The sequence below is a fragment of the Acanthochromis polyacanthus genome, chromosome 1 (assembly GCF_021347895.1).
Source record: "Acanthochromis polyacanthus isolate Apoly-LR-REF ecotype Palm Island chromosome 1, KAUST_Apoly_ChrSc, whole genome shotgun sequence".
NCBI lineage: Eukaryota > Metazoa > Chordata > Actinopteri > Pomacentridae > Acanthochromis > Acanthochromis polyacanthus.
The window spans coordinates 51,590,326-51,611,917 of NC_067113.1; the positions used below are offsets into that span (position 1 = coordinate 51,590,326).

A 21,592-nucleotide genomic window follows, 5' to 3' on the forward strand; every position below is an offset into this window, starting at 1 on the left:
GACAGAATGTAGTCATTACATGAGGAATGTTATGGAATGATTACTTGTTATGAGTCAGTATATTAATGTCGTCGAGGTAGTCTTTGACACCATGTACTTTGAAGCTGTTGTAATATCTGGTACACCCACATGGAATCTTTTCAGATTTTGCCTGATGCTGGGACTTAGTGGGTAAATACAAAGTTTGCTTAATTGACACCTTGCCATGTCTCCCCTGTTGGTTTTGTTGCACTTGTTTTCGCCTGACAACTTCCATATTTTTTGCTCACCAAGTGTCTAATTGGATTTTGATGACTTCCTTGAACTGCCAGCAAAGCTCCACCCACAGCAGACTTGTGAAGACGCCTTGGAAGCTGACTGGATCTTTAAATATTTATCATCAAATCTGCATCTTGCAAGAGATTGCAGTACTCTGATCATCACAAATGGCATAGTTCAAATATAGGTCAGTTCAGGTCAGTTGGCCCCCAGGCTGTGTGCAAACGGCCACAAACAAAATACAATCAAGAAATGCTTGGTTTCATAATAAAGTTTATTCTATATTACAAATAGTATTTTGTTCTTGACTGCAAAATAGGAATGCATTATATTTACATACACAGGTATACAATTAATTATAACAAAGTTAGAGAAGCTCGCCTTATATCCCCCAGGTTTCGTTTTTATCTCTCGATAAGATACTCTTTATCTTTCAAATATGATCTAGTAAAAGTCTTTTCTAGCATGTTTGTGTAACACCTGCTATAACACTGAGCTAGGAGGACATTTTTAGTTCCTACAAAACGTTTGAAGGTGGAAACTTTATCTGTGCTCTTGGCAACTCAAGTTGGCGACTAGCAGACAACCTTTGTTGCAGGGGAAGAGACGGGGCAGGAAGAAATTAAAGACAGGATGTAACACTTGGGGGCAGATTCACAATGACAGTTGAGGACTCTTTGTTTAGTAACACAAAGGGGAAAAAGGGAAACTTTGGGTATCTAGACACAGAATATGTTGGCTACACAAGTGAAAGAGGTTACCGTACAATTACCAAAAGGTGTTTCAGCCGTATGTTTAGTACAACATGAATGCCAGTTAACAGGCTTCTAAATGAATCCTTAGTCCTCTCATTTTCCAGAAACGGATACTATTGTATTTGATGTATTTACTACATAAAATGGAGTAAACACTTTGTGAATGTACCCCTCCAAGTTGAAACAACAGACATTCATCATACTATAGAGCTGCAGAAGTTAAGTCATGAACAATGACTTACATTTGACATAAGGGCTATGAAAGAAACTTGCCAAACAAAGTCTTAAACATACTGTCAATGCTAATATGCCTCTCTGCTACATTTACCTGCACGATAAATCATGTGTATGTACTTTCTTCCAGGTTTTATAGATAGAAATAGAAAGGGATAGTATTTTGTGTCACACATGTTAACAAACCGATGCAGTCCTTTGTTGCTTTTTATGAAATGAATTTTTGTCAAACTACATCTGTTTGTTTCATCAGTGCCCATCTTTTGTTACTTGAAAAGAATCACTCAAAGCCTTTATTTTCTGTCCTGGGCTCAACTGATAGAGAGGAAAGTTAAGCAATTATCAAGACGAAATAATCAATCTAATGCAGCAGCCAGCTCTCAAAACAAGACGTAACAGCAGCAAAGACAGAACAAGACTTGTTGCAACTTCTGTCTACCAAAACTAAAGCCACAGCTGTCACAAAACACTGATGGTCGGTAATGAAAGACACAGTAAGTGGGACAGGAAATTCAAAATGAGGTTCATGGTGTCTGTATGGGAGATCCATGATCTTAAACTGAAAAGTGGGCTTTTAAATGACCTTAAGGTCCCTAGTAGTTTTAGCAGTATATAAATATCTTTGAGCAAGGCAGTTCCATTTCATACCATCCAAATAGGTCAACATGCAAAGGTATATAATATCCGTTTTATTTAGCATCTATCACTTCACAAAAACCATGGGGATGAGATTCTGCGGTAAGGGCTGAACTGGATAAAGGTTCCACCTTAAACGAAAGTTATAGATTTTATTACATGAACAATCCACTTTTTCCATCTCGATTCTTCCAAGCAAAAGAAAGATAAAAGAACACATCCACATCATCATTGCAAGGCTTAATTTTCTTATTTTTCACTTTTTTTAAATAAGTTTCTTAAATTGTTTACGTTTTACATGCGCTTAAAAAGCCAATAAAGGACCCAAGGTGGACCTAGGGCGGTCTTCACACATTCACATCACCACATGGGGCACGTTGTCAAGGCAAAAGAAAGGGCAGAGGTCAAAAGGTACGGAGGGCGCCTCCATCATCTCTTTCAGTCGCTCTCTCCCATAGTGGGGGTTCACATCCAACAAGTCTTATCTACTGTTAATGTCCATCATTTTCTGTTTGTCTTGCTGTGATGCTCACTTCTTGCTCTGCTTTATCGGATATTTTTTTTTCTTTTTTTTTGAGGCTTTGGAGAAGGCTGCCCCCTGCCGCCACTGAGGACAACTACACTAATACAGACAAGAGCGCCTCAACAGTTACACACTCAAGAGTTGGGGTTTTGCCGTATGCAACTAGCTACCGTCTCCAACGCTTGTGCAAAACAGAAAAGAAACTGGTTAAGTCAGGAGCCGGACAAAAGGGTGAACGGTGTGCCGAGAGCCGGAGAGACCCGGGACGATGGAAAGAGAAAGGAGGATCAGATCACCTCGCCCACAGAGCCTCTCTCCTCGACACACTGAGGTCAGAAAAATCACACAGGTTTCTTAAAGTTTCAGTCACAATATTTTTTTTGTCCTAGAAGTGGTTGTCTTGTACATAGTCCTTTTTTGTCAGTTCCTCAGTGGCACTTTATAAATACATTTTTGACCATTTTGAAAATTTCAAGCTCCTTTGGTTTTTGGCTGACCAACTAAGTCCATCTCATTTGATTTCTCCACACAAAAGTCTTAAAATAAGAACATCCTGGGAAAGAAGTGCTACTCTCACAACAGAGCCCCCTTAGGTAGCAGTCAGCCGTTTTATTTCTGGCCACACTGTATTGAATTGTTTTTTGTTTTTTTGTTTTTTTGAACTGATCAAGCAGTTTCTTACCCAGTGCATTTCAGTCAGCTCTTCCCTTTACTTCCTCCAGGGTTGGCGTAGATAACTGGGCAGTCAGGATCTTGGGCAGCTGCTGATTGTGTGTGTATCTGTGCATGTGTGTGCTTTGATAGACCGTCGCAGTGGCGACACAAGATTGGAAGTGGCAAGAGCCAGGCAAAGACTGCTCCTGGTGTTTGGGTTAGCAGTCAAAACATTGTCTTCCAGAGTTGGTGGTGTGCTTTTTACAAAGGATCCAGCTTGGGTGGGGGCTCCAGGGTTTCTTCTAATAGCTTAAATTTGCAGTAGCCATATAAGCCAAATGGAAGCAGAAATAATGAGCGTTTTCTTAGATGTACGCTGGGCAGGTAAAAATGTGTGAATGTTGCAAAGGGCTATAGGCTGGGGATGCTCTGGTTTGTAAAGTTTTAGTGTCTGTCTTGTTTCAATAAAGGAAAAGTTCAGAGAAGCAATAATCCTCCCCTACCCCCACAGTCTTTTTTTTTTTTTTTTTTTAAATACAACTCCAGCTACATTGAAAGAACACAAGAACATTCTAGGTTTGCCTGGTCTCGCCCCAGATTTCACGGATATGTATGCTTTGCTTGAAGGTACAGTGTAAACTTGGCAAACCATCCTTGCATTAATTTTCTTCAGAGGTGTTCATTTGGCTTGCAGTCATCAGCTTTGATGTTTCCACTTGATTCCGTATATTGAATATAGAACTACAATAAACTGAACTCTAGAGATGGTTTAAGTTTAACTATCCTATTTTGAAAAGTTCTTAACAAAATGGACACCCAACATTGTGGTTTTTAAAGAATTACCTATCAGTGTAAATTCTTGAAGGCAACATAAAAATGTTTTTTCCCCTCTTTTCTTCCAGCAGGGGGACTGAAGTATGCCAATATGGCCAGCTTTCAAGCAATCACCCCTTGAAGCTCCCCCTGTGGTGAAGCTGAGGGATCCCCCCACATTGCACTGCAGGAGACACCAGCCTCAGCCCCGGACCACCCCTCACATATATTCAGGTAAACTAGTCTATGCAGCAGAGTGGATGAGGAAAACTAAATATTTCTCCGGGAAGAGGAAGCAGAAAAAAGGTCAAGGAAGAAGTCATCTCTGAAAGGCGGAGGGAGGAAGTCACATGATGAAAAAGATGGGGACAGGTCTTCGCTCAGGCACGGCTCGGTTTCTGACGGGGTCTCTTCCCAGTGCACCCTGGGAAGTGCGGTCCTCAGCTTTCCAGACTCATGAAGGCCACCACCTGCTCCAGCTTAAAGGCCAGCCTCTGTTTCCTGGCTGCATCGTCCTGCTCCAGTGAACACACAATCTGCCAGCACGACAATGAGGTAAACACAGATACACAATGCCATTACTGAAAGCACTCAATGTAGCAAAACAGCAGTCAGTACTTTAAAACCTGCTTTATGACTATTACTAATCCAAGGCAATAGGACATCCTCGTCTATATTGTTTTTATTACACACAGAATTACTGTAGAAAATGGAATATCCTGATGACACGAAGCACTACAGCCTGTACTGACAAAACTGCAAAACTGCATAAACAAAAAAAGGAACCAGGCACTTAGAAGCTGTCTTTTGAATACTTGATATGAAATAGTAAATTCATGTAGACTTGAAGAATGGCTATGAAAAAAACTGTAGCGCCTTCCTTGTGGAAGACAGAGGGGTCTGAATGGTAAAATAAATATTTTAACTTGCATGATTAACATTCCTGTCTAGGTTCACTTGCAGTTGCAGCCTTACTGGAATACATTTTTATACTCTTCATTTTAGCAACCTGTTCCTCTTGGGCACACAATTGGCCCATTTTGTGCAGAATAAGAGTCACATGACGTGTTAAACGCCCCCTATAATGAAAGTGCACATAAAATCTTGAGCAGAAGGCCGAGAGAAGCAAAGACAGTTAATAACCACCACCGTGATATGTATTGTCTCTGCTTGTAGTTTTAGCTTTTGTCAAAGTAAGCCTGGCTATGTCAAACTTGCTTCATAGCACACCCCTCTGTAAAATTATTTTGGTGCCTGTGTGAAGGTCTGAAGAATTCCAGGGAACAAAGCAATCAATCAAGTCATTGGGGAGGCAACAGTTGGTTGGAAAACTCATTTAATTTCTTTTTTTTTTTTTTTTTTGTGTCTGAATGGGTTTTGAGATTCACTATAACTGCTCTGAATCCCACCTGACTACAGCTGCGTTTCAGAGTCGCCTTTGAAGCCCACAGAGGGCATTTCACAAAGGATCTAACTTTCTAAAAATCTTAATTTGTCAGTGTCGTTTCCATAATGTTTAATGTTTTACCTGTCATAATCCAGATGGTGTCACACTCACCTAAGTCAGTTTCAGTTTGATTGGCATGAGAAGCTTTCCCCTCAACAACTAGTGATTTGTGGAATTTGTTTTGCCCTGGGCTTTGCCTCTCAGCCTGCATGCAGGTTAACAGTCTGGTGGAGCGCATACGCCTCACTGTTCTATAAAATTCCATCGTAGAGTCAATGAATTATTAATACAGGAATTTACATAGAATTTAAAATTCTAATGTTGGCTGCATTAATTAAGAAAAAAAAAACTACCAATTTATTTCCTACAAAAGTATACATTGGGAATCTTTTCCTTCCTTTTTTCTTCTAACCAAAAATCAATTATATCAGCCTACAGTGTAGCAGATCTTAGCCAGTGATGACACTAATGTGTTATCGAGAAGTCTAGTAAGTGTAAGTCACAGCATCACGTACCTCCTCAGTGTATTTTCCTACGTAGGAGTAAATCTCACTGAGAGAGCTCATGGTGTTGAACTCATTCATGTGCATCCGTGACTGTTCTGCCAAGTAGGCATTCATGTCCTGGTCACTGATCGCTGGCATCTTGCTAATGTCTGAGTAGTACCTGTTGAAAGAGGGCAGGAGAAATAAAACAAAGCATTAAATGCTTGTTACAAATATGTTTACTGCAGGGAACATTGTTAGGAAAACTGTTAAATGATTTGGAAAATAGAATACGAGCAGTTATGTGTTTTAATGTAGATGTTTTCCTTGGAGCTCATTACTCCTTGCAGTGGTTTATAGCAGTTCTTTGAAGATATAGTGCTAATGCTTGTAGCGCAGAGGCAACAAGTGTGTAAATTGACTGAAATGGAGTCATCATAGATGCTGAGAGGCCTTAGATTTCAACCTGGAACACCACAGCAGCAGACACACATGCTGCATTGAGGTAAAGGCAATCAGTCACTGTCAGCAGCAGCTGTGTTGCCCATATCAACTATGTTAATTAAAGCCTCTTATTTACATATTAAATTCCTGTAGCTGCAGCCGCTTGAGGACAGGCCTGGTGTATGGTTGGCTAATTCTGGGAGTGTGTGAGAAAAGAGATGATATTTGCCAGTAAACAAGTCTTCAGAGCAAACTGAGCAAAGGCAAAGGCAGGTGGGTGCTGCTCACAGAGGTCATACCCGTATCAACACCTGTTCAGTGCTGGAAGGCAGTTATAGGGGGCTCCTAGCAGGGGATTGTTGGTGCAGAGACCAGGTGTGCTTTTTTTATTTTTAGGAAACATCTTTTTTTTTAAAAAACAAACTAAAGCTAAAATCCTATTCTTTGAACAGGCCTTTTCAACACAATTTTATCATGTAGTTGTTTAAGTTTTTCTGAACTGTTTATAATGCTAAAATAAGCAACCTTGTAGGAGTATTTAAACGGGTATGAATCCCACTTTAATCAATATAAATGTGTGTATAAGGATAAGGTGTTTGACCAAAGCAAAACAGTAACTCAGACTAATTTGTGAATGCATGTCTATGGAGAGTGCCTGTGAAGATTCTCAGTCCTCCACACTGTTGTTATATCTGCCATTCAAAAGGCCTCTTCAGTTCTGACTGACTGATGGGGAGTCCCAGGAATGTTAGCTCATGTGGAATTGCTAGCACCTTGACAGTTGTTCGGGTCTCATGTGAGTCATTAGGGTCCCCAGGGTCAAGGTGTGAATAGGTGTCAAAGTGTCTGGTGAGGGATAACAGGGCTGCATTGTAAGTAGCTGATAAGTGGTGTCACAGGCCGCTGCCTCTGCTAAGTGATGGCAGATTGAGTTTCTCGTAAATGGCTTCTTTTCCCATTCTTGTTCTCTGGCCAAAATGTGAGCATTATTGTCTTCAAATGAGCCTCCCTTACCCTTTAGCTGTAGATGGACTGCTGAATATTGGCCTCAGGAGTTGATTCTCTTGTGTTGTGCCATGTGTTCGTAAATAGAGTGTTTTGTTTCCACACAGTGTAGGTCTATGCTTTCCTCACTGTAGTTGTAATTGTGGTGTTTTCACCTCACAATGGGCAAGTTTACTACCTTAGTTTCTAACTGGGCGTGAGGTACGCATTGATGCAGTGTTGGTCATTTCTTATGTTCCAGCAGTATTTGAAAAACTCAGGAGAATCTTGAACAATGCTGTTGTGGTGTCTGTTCTCTCTTTTTGTGTTTTTTGACAAAGTTTGAAGTACACCATGTTTTTAACTGCTTCTCTGGTGTCTTTGTGTTCCTTCTCCTTCCCCTTTGTACTTATGGACATGTTTTGAGGACTATGGGTCAGAGTTCTGATACCCCCAATCGTCTGCTGCAGTACAGTAAACATTTATCTGTGTGTGGGTTTTCTGTATACTTCAATGCTGATGTTTCTGTTAAGAAACTGGCCAATCATTGGATGGGATATTCTTCATTTTTTCCAGTTATCTGTACCTTTATTTTTTTAACCAGGCTCTGATTTAGCTGCCTCTCATCATCTGTAGTCTTTTGTCTTGAGCAATATCCATCTGATCGAGTAACAGCCTATTAGGAGTGAAAGATGAATGTTATAAACAAAAGTACTTCAACAATGTTTTGTATTGGAGTTTGTGTTATTCTTAGTTTTGACACAAAGGTTTTCATTTTAACCAATTTGGTATATTGTCAGAGGAAACAGGATGGCCTTCTTGGATTGGGGAATGCACACTGAAAATGACGAAGCCTAAACAATGACATAGAGAGACCCCACATACAGATCAATACTTAGTATACTGGAGTACAAGCTGGATGTTATCAGAACCCTGTACCATGGGACAGAGAATGTGTCCATTAGGACGGAGGGAAAGGGAAACAAGTGCAGACACCAGAAGAACACAAAAAATGTGTGGTACGTTAAAGTTGGCCTTTGTCAAAACCACAGAACAGACAGAGGAAAAGAACAATCACTGGAACAGCACTGTTATTTTCTACATTGCAGGAGTATCTGAAAAACTCAACACCACATCTCTGCACTTTAAGCCCAGTAACATGCTGAGACAGAAGCTTGTCCACCCTGAGGACAAAACGCTAAGACATGAGCAGAGCTATGGAGTATATACAGCTCAGCGCAGTGAGGAATGGCCTGTATATTGGGGAAACAAAACAAGTGCATGACACCACGTAGGAGATTCAACCCCTCAGGTAAAGACTCAGCAGTCACTCTGCATCCCAAGGACAAGGGACACTCATTTGAGAACAACAATGCTCATATTTTTGGACAGAGAAGAACACTGTTTTGAAACAAGCTTTCACTTAACATAGGAGGGAGCCTACAACGCCACTTATGAGCCACTTACGATGCTGTTCTGAGAACACTCCCTGGATAATATAACACATATTCACACCTCGACTCAATGGACACTACAGCTTCACGTGATAGTCTGCTGGGTCAGTGACTCTCATGTAACCTCAGTGACTCTCAAGGCGCTAACAATCCCACGGGACCATAAAAGCCCGAGACTCTCCAGTGGTCAGTTAGAACTGAAGAAGAAATGAATAAGAGATGAAACAGAGGAGTTCCCCCAATTTTGTCAAACTTAAAGGGATAGCTTGTTTTTTTTGAAGTGGGGTTGTATGAGGTACTTATCCATTGTCAGTGTGTTACCTACAGCGGTAACAGTTAGCATGCCCCCAGTTTGGAGAAGCAAAACAGGAGAACCAGCACAGAAGCTAGGTAATGTACTGCTGTAGACAGGGTAGCAACAAAGCGGTATTTTGGCCACCTAAAAATATAATCCCCATCGGAGTGCATGCCATTTTTAGAACATTTTCAAGTCTTTTACCTTGGTGCCAGACAGGCCTTTCTGACAGGGAACTGAAGCGTTTATATTGCTCTATGCCCACTCCTAAGAACCAGACTCTATTGACCAAAACAGTAATTTTATCTTTCAGAAAACTGGAATTGCTGCTCTACCCCTGCCTGTTCAACTAGTTTGTTTGTGTTTTACTTTGGGTGTTTTTAACATGTTAGTTTGGATCTGAACGAATGTGTTAAAACACCAAAATCACACAATAGCAGACTTAGGCAATAACAGACAAATCCTGTGTTCTGCAAAGTAAAATGACCATTTTTGCCAACAGAGTCTGGTGGCTATGATGAGAGGGATATAACTACTTCAGTTCAGTGTGGAAAAGGGCGTACACTTAACCTGAATTTTCACTTTGCTGGATAAAATACGTTTTGTTGCTTAGCCTGTGTATAGCTGCTTCTCCAAACCAGAGGCATGCAGGCAATCATCTAGTGTAGGTAATATACAGACTATGGATAAGTACCTCATACAACACCACTTCAAAGAAACCAAGCCATCCCTTTAATTGTGTTTATGGGGCATCACAAACACATTGCAGACACATTCAGCACAGCTCTGAGCCTGAAGCTTCTTATTTGGTCCCACCTATTCAAACAGGGCACATATATTCTCATCCTGAGGCTTGCTTTGTGACGACGCTTCAGCCACATAAATACCTTGAACCACTTCACAGTACCCCATCTTTTATTCAGGACCTCTTCGCCTCCCCTCCTGACAAATAAATTTAATAAAAACTCCCATTTTAACAAATTACCGGCTTCTGCTGCCTGCAACTCTCAAAAATGCTTTCTCTCTTTTTTTCCACACACATCTCTCAACCCTCCCAACACTGACTCCTCTGCACTGTAGACCTCATGCCCTAGGCACTCCCATCCATTCCCACTGTGTTGTAATTTGGACTGAGTTTCACAGCTCATAGATCACAGTGCTGCAGTCGCATAGTGTTTTGAAATGAAACATAGCTAATGCACATTTTCTGATGTCTTCTCTGTCTTCATCTACCCAGTGACTGGTGTGTACACACATGCGCTTTCATCGACAGCTCACCTCTCCACCCAGCTCTTGTAGCTGGGGATGTCCTTGGCATAAAGCAGCTTGTTGGAGGGTGAGTCTTTCCCAAGGCGGTGTTCTGAGGTGGAGCAGGAGTCCATGAAAGTCTGGGCCACCACAGACAGACAGGCATCTGTGATGCTGCTCTTATGGATGTCGAACACAAACTGGGGGTTCTTGATCACATTCACCCAGAAACGCAGAGGTAGGCTGCCCAAGGGTAGAAAAAAAGTAGTTTAGTGACAAACTACACAAATTATACAAGTGTTGTACTTTAACCTTTCCATTAGTGTCAAATAATGGTACGGTACTGTGTTGCATTCAGTTTGTATTCAAATGGGTTTTATTTCCTATTCTAGATATGTTAATTTTATGGGAGGCTTTAACTCATCTTACTGTAACTGAATGTATAGTTTAACCTGTAAACAAAACAGTGTCTTTGAAAGAAGTGCTACTTAGACATGTTAATGTCCTCTGCCTCCTGTCATTAAAATTACTTCTGCATTGATTGTTCACTTCCATCTCAGTGACAGAATGCTCAAATAACCATTCAAACTGAGCAACAAAGACTGTAAAGTAAAACAACAGTTTGTGTCCTGTTGAACTGCACTGAGATTAAGTCCCTAAATGCCATTTTCAAATTTGCTACAGCCAGCTAGTCAATAGGCATGAAGATATTATTCGCCAGAAGGGACGAGGATTCATTCACTTTGCAAAGCTAGTACACAGGCCCTGCTGTTGCTGATGTGCTCTATTTGATGTGTGTGCTCAATTCAATAAAGGCTTTATCTTTAAAGCCAGGTGGTTGCTGGCTCTCATTTTTTTTAGCAGTGTCCAGGGGTCCTCGCTGGAGGCCGCACAGTGACACAGTTCATATTGCCTTGTTTGTGCAAGTGGGTCCTATTTTGTGCCTGTCTAGAATAATAAAAATATACAAGTCTGTTTATTTGCAGGGCTTGTTTCTGCCTAAATGAATAGATATCGGGCCAGCTTTATCTGTGCGCTGCAGTGAAAGGGGCTCAGGTGGTATTAGGAAAGAGCTGAGTGTTACTTGGAACTCTGTATCTTTCCTATTCTCTGGGCTATGCACTTTTAGCTGATGTGGCAAATATCAATCAGGAAAGACATTGTGGTATGGACTACACAGGAGATTCTATGCGTGGCACAATATCAAAGGATGAGGGGGAAAAAACAAAACTGAAATGCAATCATTTAAAATACCAGCAGTGCTCCCCATAATCCCACTAAGCATTTATTCTCACACAACCACCCATAAAGCCATTCAGATGTACAATCTCACAAAAGAGGATTTGGACTCGGAAAGGAAAAACTCTGCATTATAACTTCAAAATTAATCTAAGCAAAGAATCTAGTGGGATTAGGTGCAGGGATCAAAGGGATATTAACACCACTGCTGTGCTGCCTTGATTGTTGAATCTGCTGCTTCAATGGGGCACTGGATGCTAAAATGATGAGGTTCCTCACCGTTTTTGGGTTGAAAATGACCACCATAACATCATCTACATATTCTTCATTGAAGACAGGCAAAGCATAGAATGTCTGCAGTTAACTCATGCTGAGTGATTCTACAAATCTGAATGATAGCAATGATCTGGGCTTTCGGTCAGGGATTAGGTTAAACATCAGCTGCCAAGATCAAGGGCATCTCTTATCCGAGAGAAAAAACGGCTATTCTTCTTTCCATCGATTCATGCCTACAAAGTTGATTCAAACTGATAAAAGAAAAAGCGTAATATAAAAAGCACACACACACACACACAAAGAAAACAATAACCATTTGTTAATACAAGCAACACTTCATACAATATTTACCATAGCAAATAGGGTCTGGTGCAATTCATTGCTTAGACAAGGAGTACAATGTCTCCGTCAAAAGGAGTGAGTACTTATGTCGTTCTACAGAAATGAAAAAAACAAACAAAAAACCCTCTGCTAGTCCTCATCTCTCCAAGTAGAAAAGATTACCAACCAGTATTGACAATACCTTGGAACCGTCAAGGAGGAAAACAACCACGGGTCTGTTTACTGTCAGCTATCTTCACTGAAACAAAAAGAAAGGGGTCTTGCAACAGATTTTGTAGTCCCACAGAGCCCTGATCTCAGCATCATGAAGGGAATCTGACATTACATGAGACAGAAGAAGTTGAGCCAATCTATATCCACGCAAAAACTGGAGCAAGTTCTTCAAGATGTTTGAACTACCGACCTGCTACGTACCTTGACAAACTGTGCACATGCAGCTCAGAGAATTACTGCTGCTCTTAAGGTAAAGGATGGTCACAGCAGATATCAACATGAGAAAGGCTTGTATCCGTTTACTTCACTTTAAATAAACAACTATTTTTGGAAGCATCCTCATGTCAATTTTGATACCTAAATATTTCACACAGTGTTGTGCATATGCACCTAAGTCTCCATGTAGGCCCTCTGTCTCTTGCAATTTGCACTGCTCAACACTTCTGGCACACACAATTAGCCAGTGAGCCTCTGAATCTGCAGTTGTGGGACATTATCCCAGTTCTGCAGAAGGGCCCGATGAATTTGCTTGCCATTGGCAGGCAAAGGGTCACAGATGTTGTGATTTAGAGCATCCCACTGGAGGCATTACACCACAGACGAGGAAGTGACCAAGCCTGACATTTTTCTTTTTTCTTTTTTTTATGCAGGTTTGAATTAAAAGCTTGGTAAAGGTGACCTGACTGGGCATTGTTCCAACGAGGACCACAGTAGCCAAAAATGCACTACTTTTCATGTGAAAGGCAAGTGCTAGCCCTCTACTTCATAAGCTGTTTGTCTGTCGTAGTGGTGCCATTTGCAATCTGAGAACGACGGGACTGCAGTATGACAGCAGATAGGTGGTGATCTGCATGCAGAATAGAGGAGAGAATGTGCCGGTTTTGCACAATAATTAAAATTCTGTCTGTTCCACCCCAACATGACAAACGTGCAGTGGAAGGAGACAGACACACGCATGCACACACACCCAATACAGAGGAGTGAGGATGGGAGCAGACGCTGACACACTGCCACTAATCCAAAAGATACCATCTGGAGATGCTCTAGGAGCCAGTGACTCATGTATGCACACACTTACTGTACACACATACTAAAGCATGTTACAACTCTGCCACACAATGCAGTAACAACTAACTGTTTAACCGATTTTAACTTTGTACAATCAAAATTCACACTTCGCTTCAAAAAACAATGATGTACGCATATGTAGCTTGATAAAATAAGGGCAGAGTAAGGTATAATGTTAGTGTTACTGCTATCATTTGACTGTTGTGAAGGATGGCTTGTATTGTAAGGGGTCAGAGATATTATCCTGGGCTACAATAAATTCTGAATGCCATCTTTAGGTCTCTTTCAGGTCTTAGACTATGTGGATGCTGTGCAGAGTCAGTGGAAATGGAATGGAATGATTTCCTACTGTTAAAAGAAATGCAAAATAAAATTTCCATGCAACAAATGAAAAACAATTCACAGTCTAATGTCAGCATAAAATATGTAAATGAACATTTGTCTTCATAAAACTACTATTTTTTAAAAAAAAGTTACTGGTTAGTAGATCCGATCTACAAAGATAATGTGACGGGTATTAAAAACCAAACTACAGGCCAAATGATCATCTAACACAAGGGTTCTATCAGGGGATATACTGATGGAAGGAAAACCCTGAAGGGGAGGTGGGAGTAGCAGTGGGGTGCTGCGGTAGAAGTTAATGGCGCGTATGATGACGATGGGACTGAAAGGTTTAATGGGATAGGGGCTCAGCTTGGGAGGGACACTGGTATTATTATTCTCCACCGTCAGACAAAATGAAGGCTTTTGTTGCGGCCAAGATTGCAGTCTTTTGAGATGACTGAAGGTTATGCGTAAGCACACACAGTGAGAAGCATAAAGACACAGGCATATGCACATCCCACACAGAGAAGATATCTGTGGTGGCATCAGCACAAACTGTGTCCAATCGAAGTGGCTTTTTGTCAGGGTGTGTTATGATAAATTGCTATTCATTCACCGCCCTATAGTGAGAGCCCATAAAAAGTCTAATGTAAGAGCAACCCGCTGCGGTCTCAGAAAACACTTAACACACACTGCAAATGGTCCAATAATGCAGACACAAGAAATACTAAAATTAGGACCATTGAGTAAATAATATTTCTACTTTAGCCCCCCCTGCCCATTCCTCTCGCCATTTCCATTTGTCCCTTGATAAACATCAATTTTTCCTCCCATCTCTGTGGTTCTCCTGGGCCTTGGACTGAGTGATGCATGCTGGGATCTTGGCAGAGGCTGGGAGTCTAATGAGATATTAGTGTGCATTTAACTCCCACAGCGTTCACTTCCTTTTCTTCACCTTTTTATTTCTCTCTGCTCACCTCTTTCTGGTGCACTGTTGGTTATTTAACCCTAACCAACCTTTTACGGTGGGCTCACAGGGTCAATATGGGCTAAATTAATCACCGGATATTAATTTAGAGGTGTACTTGTGCACCTGGGAGTGTACATTTGTCACTATGGAGATTTCCACAGTGACAGGCATTTTTTGGCCCAGTTATCCATGATAATAGATGGAGAGTCTTGGCAGCCAATTGGATTAGCCCCTTGTGGTTGGCTTTAATGAAGATTACACGCCCCTGTGGTTAATGGATATTAGGAAGGGAAGAGGCGTGTGGTGAAACTTGGCACTGACAGGGCAATACCAGGGCAATGCCACGTGAAATGTGCCAAAATGTACTGGTTGTGTCTGGAGTACATTAAACATCAGCGCAGAAATCAACCACCATGAATGGAGCCACTCTGGTGTACAAATGATTAAATAAATATACATATTCATCAAAGATCTAAGTAACTACCCGAGGAATGTCCTAAACATTCATGACCAGAGCCCACTATGTCTGTGTTTGCAGGTTAGTATGTGCAGATTCAGATGCAAATTCTGAACTCACCAGTTGCTCTTCCATGTGTGTCGGACGTGTGGGTCATGGATGTTGTGTTTGTCGGCCTGCTCGTCCAGGAAGTCAAACATGTATTTGATGGCGAGTGGCAGAGCGCTGCCTCTATGGGCTGTGCTGAAGATGGTCTCAAACAGGTCATCCACAAACTTCTGTAGCGTACCCTATAGAGCAAGGAGAGGAGAGACAAAAAGCTTCAGTCTTTGGCAAGTCTGCATTTTCATTATGTTAATTCAGTACGGTACTGATATTTATCAGGACACACAGAACCAGCGAATGAGATTTTGCAACACACTACCGACTCATGTTGACAGACAGATTGCTGTAAACTTGTATATTTTTTCTCCTATGTTAGTTTATGCGTTGTGCAGTACATGCCACTTTGTCCCTTAGCTCCGATGTTTATGTGTCTGACTCCTATCTCGCAGACCCGGCCCCTAAATCTGCTTGCAGCTTTGATGGGGGAAATTGTTATTTCACAGCTGACTTTTAATAATATCTGGGAACAGGAGGCGCATCTTCTAAGCCTCTTTGTGCTGCCGGATTAGCTCCCACACTGCACCATTGACCCTAATTTGATTTAATGTTGGCGACTTTAAGAAGGAGGAGGAGAAGAGAGAAGAGAGACAGAGAGTGAGAGAATCTAATCCTCTTGTAAAGAATGAGCTGATGGGATGCACGGGAGAAGGCGAGAGCGAGGGATGGAAATGAAACGACAGAGGTTTCCTATCAGAAAAAGAGGCCATTGAGTGTGGCAGATGAGGTGTGTACAGGCATTGGCAAATAAAAATCCAATTTGGGTGGAGCGGGTGACCGAAGCACAGAGTCAAGAGAGGTAGAAGAGAGTGGGAGGAGAGAATCCTGTTAGTCCGACAATCACGGCTATAATTCTAATGTGGCCCACATACCAGACAGTTCATCGTTTTTTTCATGAAGATGGAATCACATATCTCTGTATCAAGCCCACGTGTCCTCCTAGTGACAGTCTGCATTAGCTGGGAAGGGAATACCTTCACGTTTTGTGTGCGCGTGGATACACGGGTTTACGGACACCAAAAACCTGTGTGTGGGCCTACAAATGCTGAGGCTGTGGCATTTTACATCATCTTCCATCTCAAGGGGTGCACTAATATCTACACTGCCATCATCACAGGGTTCTCTTGCTCCCTGGTGGAGCTAAAACTGCCAACAACACCCCCTCCTCCACGACCATCTACCCTGTCATTAGGCTGCACTCTAAACACAATGTGTCATCTGGATGTTTTGATGCCGTCTGCCTCCACATTGAAATGCAAGGCAAGTAAACAATCAGAGTGTTGGGGATGGCAATGAACGAGGGTGGTAAGGACACACACATACAGGAGTGTACAAGTGAGGATAGAAAATGCAGCCGTGTCCAGTGCTGCTCCATACATATGAACACATCCTGTACCCACCCTCAGAGTGTCACTGATGGAGCTAATATGAAAGGCGTCAGCGGCGTTGCCAGGCAGAGGTATTTATTGGCAAGGTGAAAACCAAACACAGTCAATTACACTGCCTGTCTGCCCAATCATTTCTCACCAAGAGAGATGGCCAGCCAAGATAAACTGGTTATTTCACAAAAACAATCCATCTGGAAGGATGATGTGCTGTCTGCAGTCAGAAGCCACCTTCCTACATTCTGGAATGGGATATGGGAAGGGAAACAGAGCAACTCACAGAGATCGAGAGGCTACGTGTGTGTGAAGGTGCGTGGAGGACTTTGCAGTGTCATGGTGACAGCTGAACAGCTGCTCAGTTTTCCCCTGCCCTTCTTTTATTGTGCAATCACCAGTTTGTTTACTACTTTATTTCATAAGTTCATTTTTATCCCATTTCACAGTCACTGTTACACCTCTCTTGTTCTGATAATTGATGACCATTTGCTCATCTGTCCACACATCTGCACAGTCATTACTTTCTCCAAGAACGGTAACAAGAAAAAGTATCAAACTCTAAATTACCTGGTTTTCTTCATTAATTGGACATTGATCCAAGTCACACGTATAAATAAACAAATGTGCTTAAGCTAATAACACACCAACAATTATAATCTTCATGAAAAAATTGTGTCCTTGTTGAATACAGCTATTAAACATCCACAAAGCTGGTGGAAAAGTAAGAGAACCCTTCAGTTTAATAACTGGTTAAACCTCTTTGGCTGCAGTAACCTCAAACAAGCCTTTCCAGCAGCTGTGGATCGGACTTGCACAGCATTCAGGAGGAATTTGGACCACTCTTCCTCAAAGAAGTACTTGAGCTCAGATATATTTTTAGGAGTCTGGTGTTAATGTCTCTCACAAGGTTATTTCACAGCACTTTTGTTGGATTAAGGTTGGGGATCTGACTGGGTTACTCCAAAAGGCTGATTTTTTTTTGTTTTAAGTCATTCTGGAATAACTTTACTTAGATGTGTAAGGTTATTATGCTGCGGCACCAACATTTAACATCACTTGCCAGACAGTGACCCTGGTGTTGTGCTGTAAAATACCTTCATTTTCCCCTCGAGTGCAATCTGTTCAGCCTCATAGGCAGTAAAACCGTTCCAATCATGATGCTCTGTCCACCATACCTCACCAACATGCTTTCATGTTGGTGAGGTATGGTGGAGTACCCTTTTTTATGCCATTCATAGTGCTCTGTGTTCTTCACAAACAATTCAGCCTTAGTTTCACTAGCCCACAAAACATTTTTCCTGTGGTGCTGTAGAGTTCCAAGGTGCTGTTTGGCACAATTTGCAGTTTTTTGGAGAATAACAGCTTCTCATGCTCCATGTAACCATGCACCATGATTTGCATACGGTAAACCAATGAATAGAGATGTTGACCAGCTCCCATGAGTCCTTTAAGCCTTTAGCTGTTACTCCGGGTTTCTTTTTTACCTTGCTGAGCATTTTGTGTTGTGCCTTTGGAGCCACCTTAGCTGGGTGCCCACTTGTAAGGAGAGGTGCCACAATACTAAATTGCCTCAATTTAAAAGCAGTGTCTCTAACTGTGGACTGATAAGTATCTTAACTCTTTGAGATAACTTGATTAGATCATTAATCATTGATTAACAGTGTTCTTGAAGAGGCACGGCTGAGATCAGTAGATGCTTCTTATAAATAGAAAACTCTAATTGTTTGAAAGTTTTTTATAAGTCAGAGTAGCTCCAACCCACGCATCTCTAACTATGCCTCATTGATTGGACTCCATGTCTGCCAACTCCTGACTTCTATTAGTCTTTGTTGATGTTAGTAGTCTTGACTGTTTTCAACCTACACCCTGAATGTTTGAATCATCTATTCAGCATGAATAAAAACAATAAAATTATTTGTGTGTTACTAAAATCACTTTTGTTTGTCCTCAGCTGTAACTTGAATAAAAACTTGTCTGTAATTTAAGATAAATAAATTCAGATATTTTACAGGGTTCACTTACTTTATCTTATTACTGTATATGCTTGTGGCTTTATATGATCAGCAAAAATTACAAAGGCTTACAGGGAAACTCATTTTTGACAAAGAGAGACTCGTAAAGTGAAAAACATTCTGGGTTTGTTTGCATATTATCTAAAGGTACTACTTATATAAAAGACATCACTGATTAATGTTGCTTGTGGTCCTATGTGGCAAATATCTTTCATAGAGTTTACTCATCACCACAACGCATTCCAGAGCGGATGTTTTTATCCTTGTGGCTCTTCCTTCTATGCCCATTCACTGTCTGTGTGAGACATTTTACACTCCTGCCACTGTGTATTTTATATTGCAGAAACAGAACTGAGCTAATGCTCTTTATGTGAACTGCTATACAAAGGCAGGCAGTGGATCAAAAACAAACTGAAATGTTCCTCCATCAAAAAATTACAGCCCGAACATTTTCAGTTCACAGCCTCCCTCCTTCTTTTACCTTCCCTGTAAGCCTGTCTGTGTCTGATAGAATGGCTGTCTTGATGAAAAAAGAAGGACAAGGTGCTTTAGGAGTGGATTGTTAATTTGCATTCAGCTGTTGGATCAAAGTCACATTTCCCTCCAAACCAAATTAACTGTTTTTTTTCCCTTCTTAGGGGCCATTGTCGCAAGGCACATTCAAAGACTCATTTTATAGCCATTTCTATTTTTGCTGGATCATTTTTTTATTACAGAAAACCTTCACTAGATTCATGGGGTCTTTTCTTCTTTACCCTTTTTGATATGCTGCTGCATCAATGCAACAGTAATGAAAAAAGAAAACAAACAGAAATATCTATTTTCTCTTTCTTACCTGAGGGGATAGAGGAATACATTTGAATAATCTTTTCCACCGAGATGACTCATCCAAAGTACGCATGAATATTTAAATAAAGCGAGGGATTTCTGAGTCATTAGAACACCGGGTGAAGGTTACGGTGACCTATTAGCCTTTCACCCGCTGAGCTGCTTCTAGATATACACTAGTTAACGATGCAACTGTTGGGACAAACAATTCTTTGTGCTGTGAGATCATGAGTTCTGTAAACAGTTACATATCCACATGTAGAGTACATTTCGCATGAGGTTGTGTAATGACTATCTGAGATGACTAACAGTCGATGAAAATATAAATACTGTCAAAGGTACATTTTCTTAAACAGAGATGGCTCACCTTGGTAGCCAGAAGTCGCGTCAGGTAGATCTCAGAGACCATCTTGCTGCCGCGGTCGCCCTCCTTCTGGTCTCCGTGCTCATGGTTCTTAACTAAGTGCCAAACCTTCACCCCGCTCTCCAGGTCAGGAGTGATCATGGGAGTACGGGAACGCAGGCTGTCAGGGCTTCCAGTGTACTTTATCATGTTTTCTGTGAAAAACAACATGCTTTAGTTTATGCAGTACGAATATAACTGATGTAAATCACAAGGTCAGAGAACCAGTGTTAGTTTTTTATAGCAACAGTCGCTTTAGATTGATTTCTACCTTCATACTATACTATAGAATGTCAATTTATAATATTTACACCTGTATGCTGAAAACAGTACCTTTTGTTGGGTTTAGATAATCAAATAGAAAACATCGAAAACAAATGAAATACATCTAAAATAGCCTCAGAGCAGACTGCTACAGTAACAAGACGAATGTTAACAAAAAAACAACAATCTGGCTTGGACAGCACAAACAAATGAAAATAATAAAAACACTGTTACAGAAGGAAGGAAATCCATAACCTGCATGTCAGCAGCAGAATACAGTTTCTTGGTTTGTGGCTTCCAATTTACAGGTTGGGGAGATTGGATATGAAACTTTTACAAAGTCTGCATGGTTAATTTTTCATGGTTTCTTCTCCAAGTGACAAAACATGGTATTGCCAGCTGACACAAAATCGAACAGGTGTCAGACGAGATGAAATATGTATGGCCCACCCAATGGTCAGAGTGGCGATGACATTTCCAAACACATGGCTCAATGAATGTTTACACAGTGTGAAAAAAATTGATCAGTGGGTGCGGTTTGGAGAGAGGAGTGAAAAAAAGAGTGATTTTCACTGTGACAGAAATCAATCTGTCCAGAGAGAGAAGCGGGAGGACTGTTATGGAGGAGAAAGTCTTGGGGTGGGGAAAGAGAGACAGCTGGAGACATCAGATACAAACCGTGTGTGTGTTTTTGTGTCGACTGCTAAAATTTGATTACAGTATGATCAACAAAAAATACTTTTCTCTCCTGTAAGGCCCTTTATTGAGGGTGTTTAACTGGAGCTTTGCTTTAAGGTCAGCTGACCAACTATTCTCTACATGGCTGGAGATGTGGTGTTACTTTTGTTTTTTTCAGGGAAAAAAACAGGGATACATGACAAATGTGAAGCTAATTGTGCTTCTTTTGATGTTGTATGTGTGCAAGATAATGTTAGCTTGGCCCCTGTGTAAATGCAGATCAGTACATTCATTTTATGTTAATTATTTATTCAGGAAGATAGAAGCTGAGGGTTACGCAGAGTCCGGGATACACAGGAGAAACATTTCGAGATTGGATTCTATTCTGATCCAGCTCAACACACACAGGCTGTTATTTTTCTTTTTTCTTGTTTGTCTTCGCCTTGTGGTTTCTGATGGAAACATTACATCAAAGATCAAACACAAAGGGTTCTCCTTTCATTCTCTGACTCAACATGTTAGACAGTGTTTGTCTGAATCTTTGAACTTTTTCTACAACTTTCTCTTTGGCTCCCCCCTCCATCCGCTTCCTCTGCAGTTACATTAAATTCAGCCTTTTCTCTTTCTTTATTTGGCCATTGTACTCAGGGAGAGTTCAAAGTCACTCTCAAGTACTGCACAGTTGTGAAGTGCATCACACTTGCATTTGAAGTCAATCTCTAAAAAATACTGGCGGGAGATAAT

The 21,592-nt window shown here is 41.1% G+C and overlaps 1 protein-coding gene across 1 annotated transcript in view; it reads right to left on the reverse strand.

The window, feature by feature from the left end:
- Window positions 1-514: 514 nt before the first annotated feature.
- plxna4 (plexin A4) overlaps window positions 515-21,592 on the reverse strand; it is a 252,777-nt gene continuing 231,699 nt past the window's right edge. The window contains 5 exon segments of the mRNA XM_022195665.2: window positions 515-4,409; window positions 5,836-5,986; window positions 10,261-10,473; window positions 15,240-15,409; window positions 19,871-20,061. Coding sequence (XP_022051357.2) covers window positions 4,314-4,409; window positions 5,836-5,986; window positions 10,261-10,473; window positions 15,240-15,409; window positions 19,871-20,061 — 821 coding nt within the window. The 3' untranslated portion in view covers window positions 515-4,313.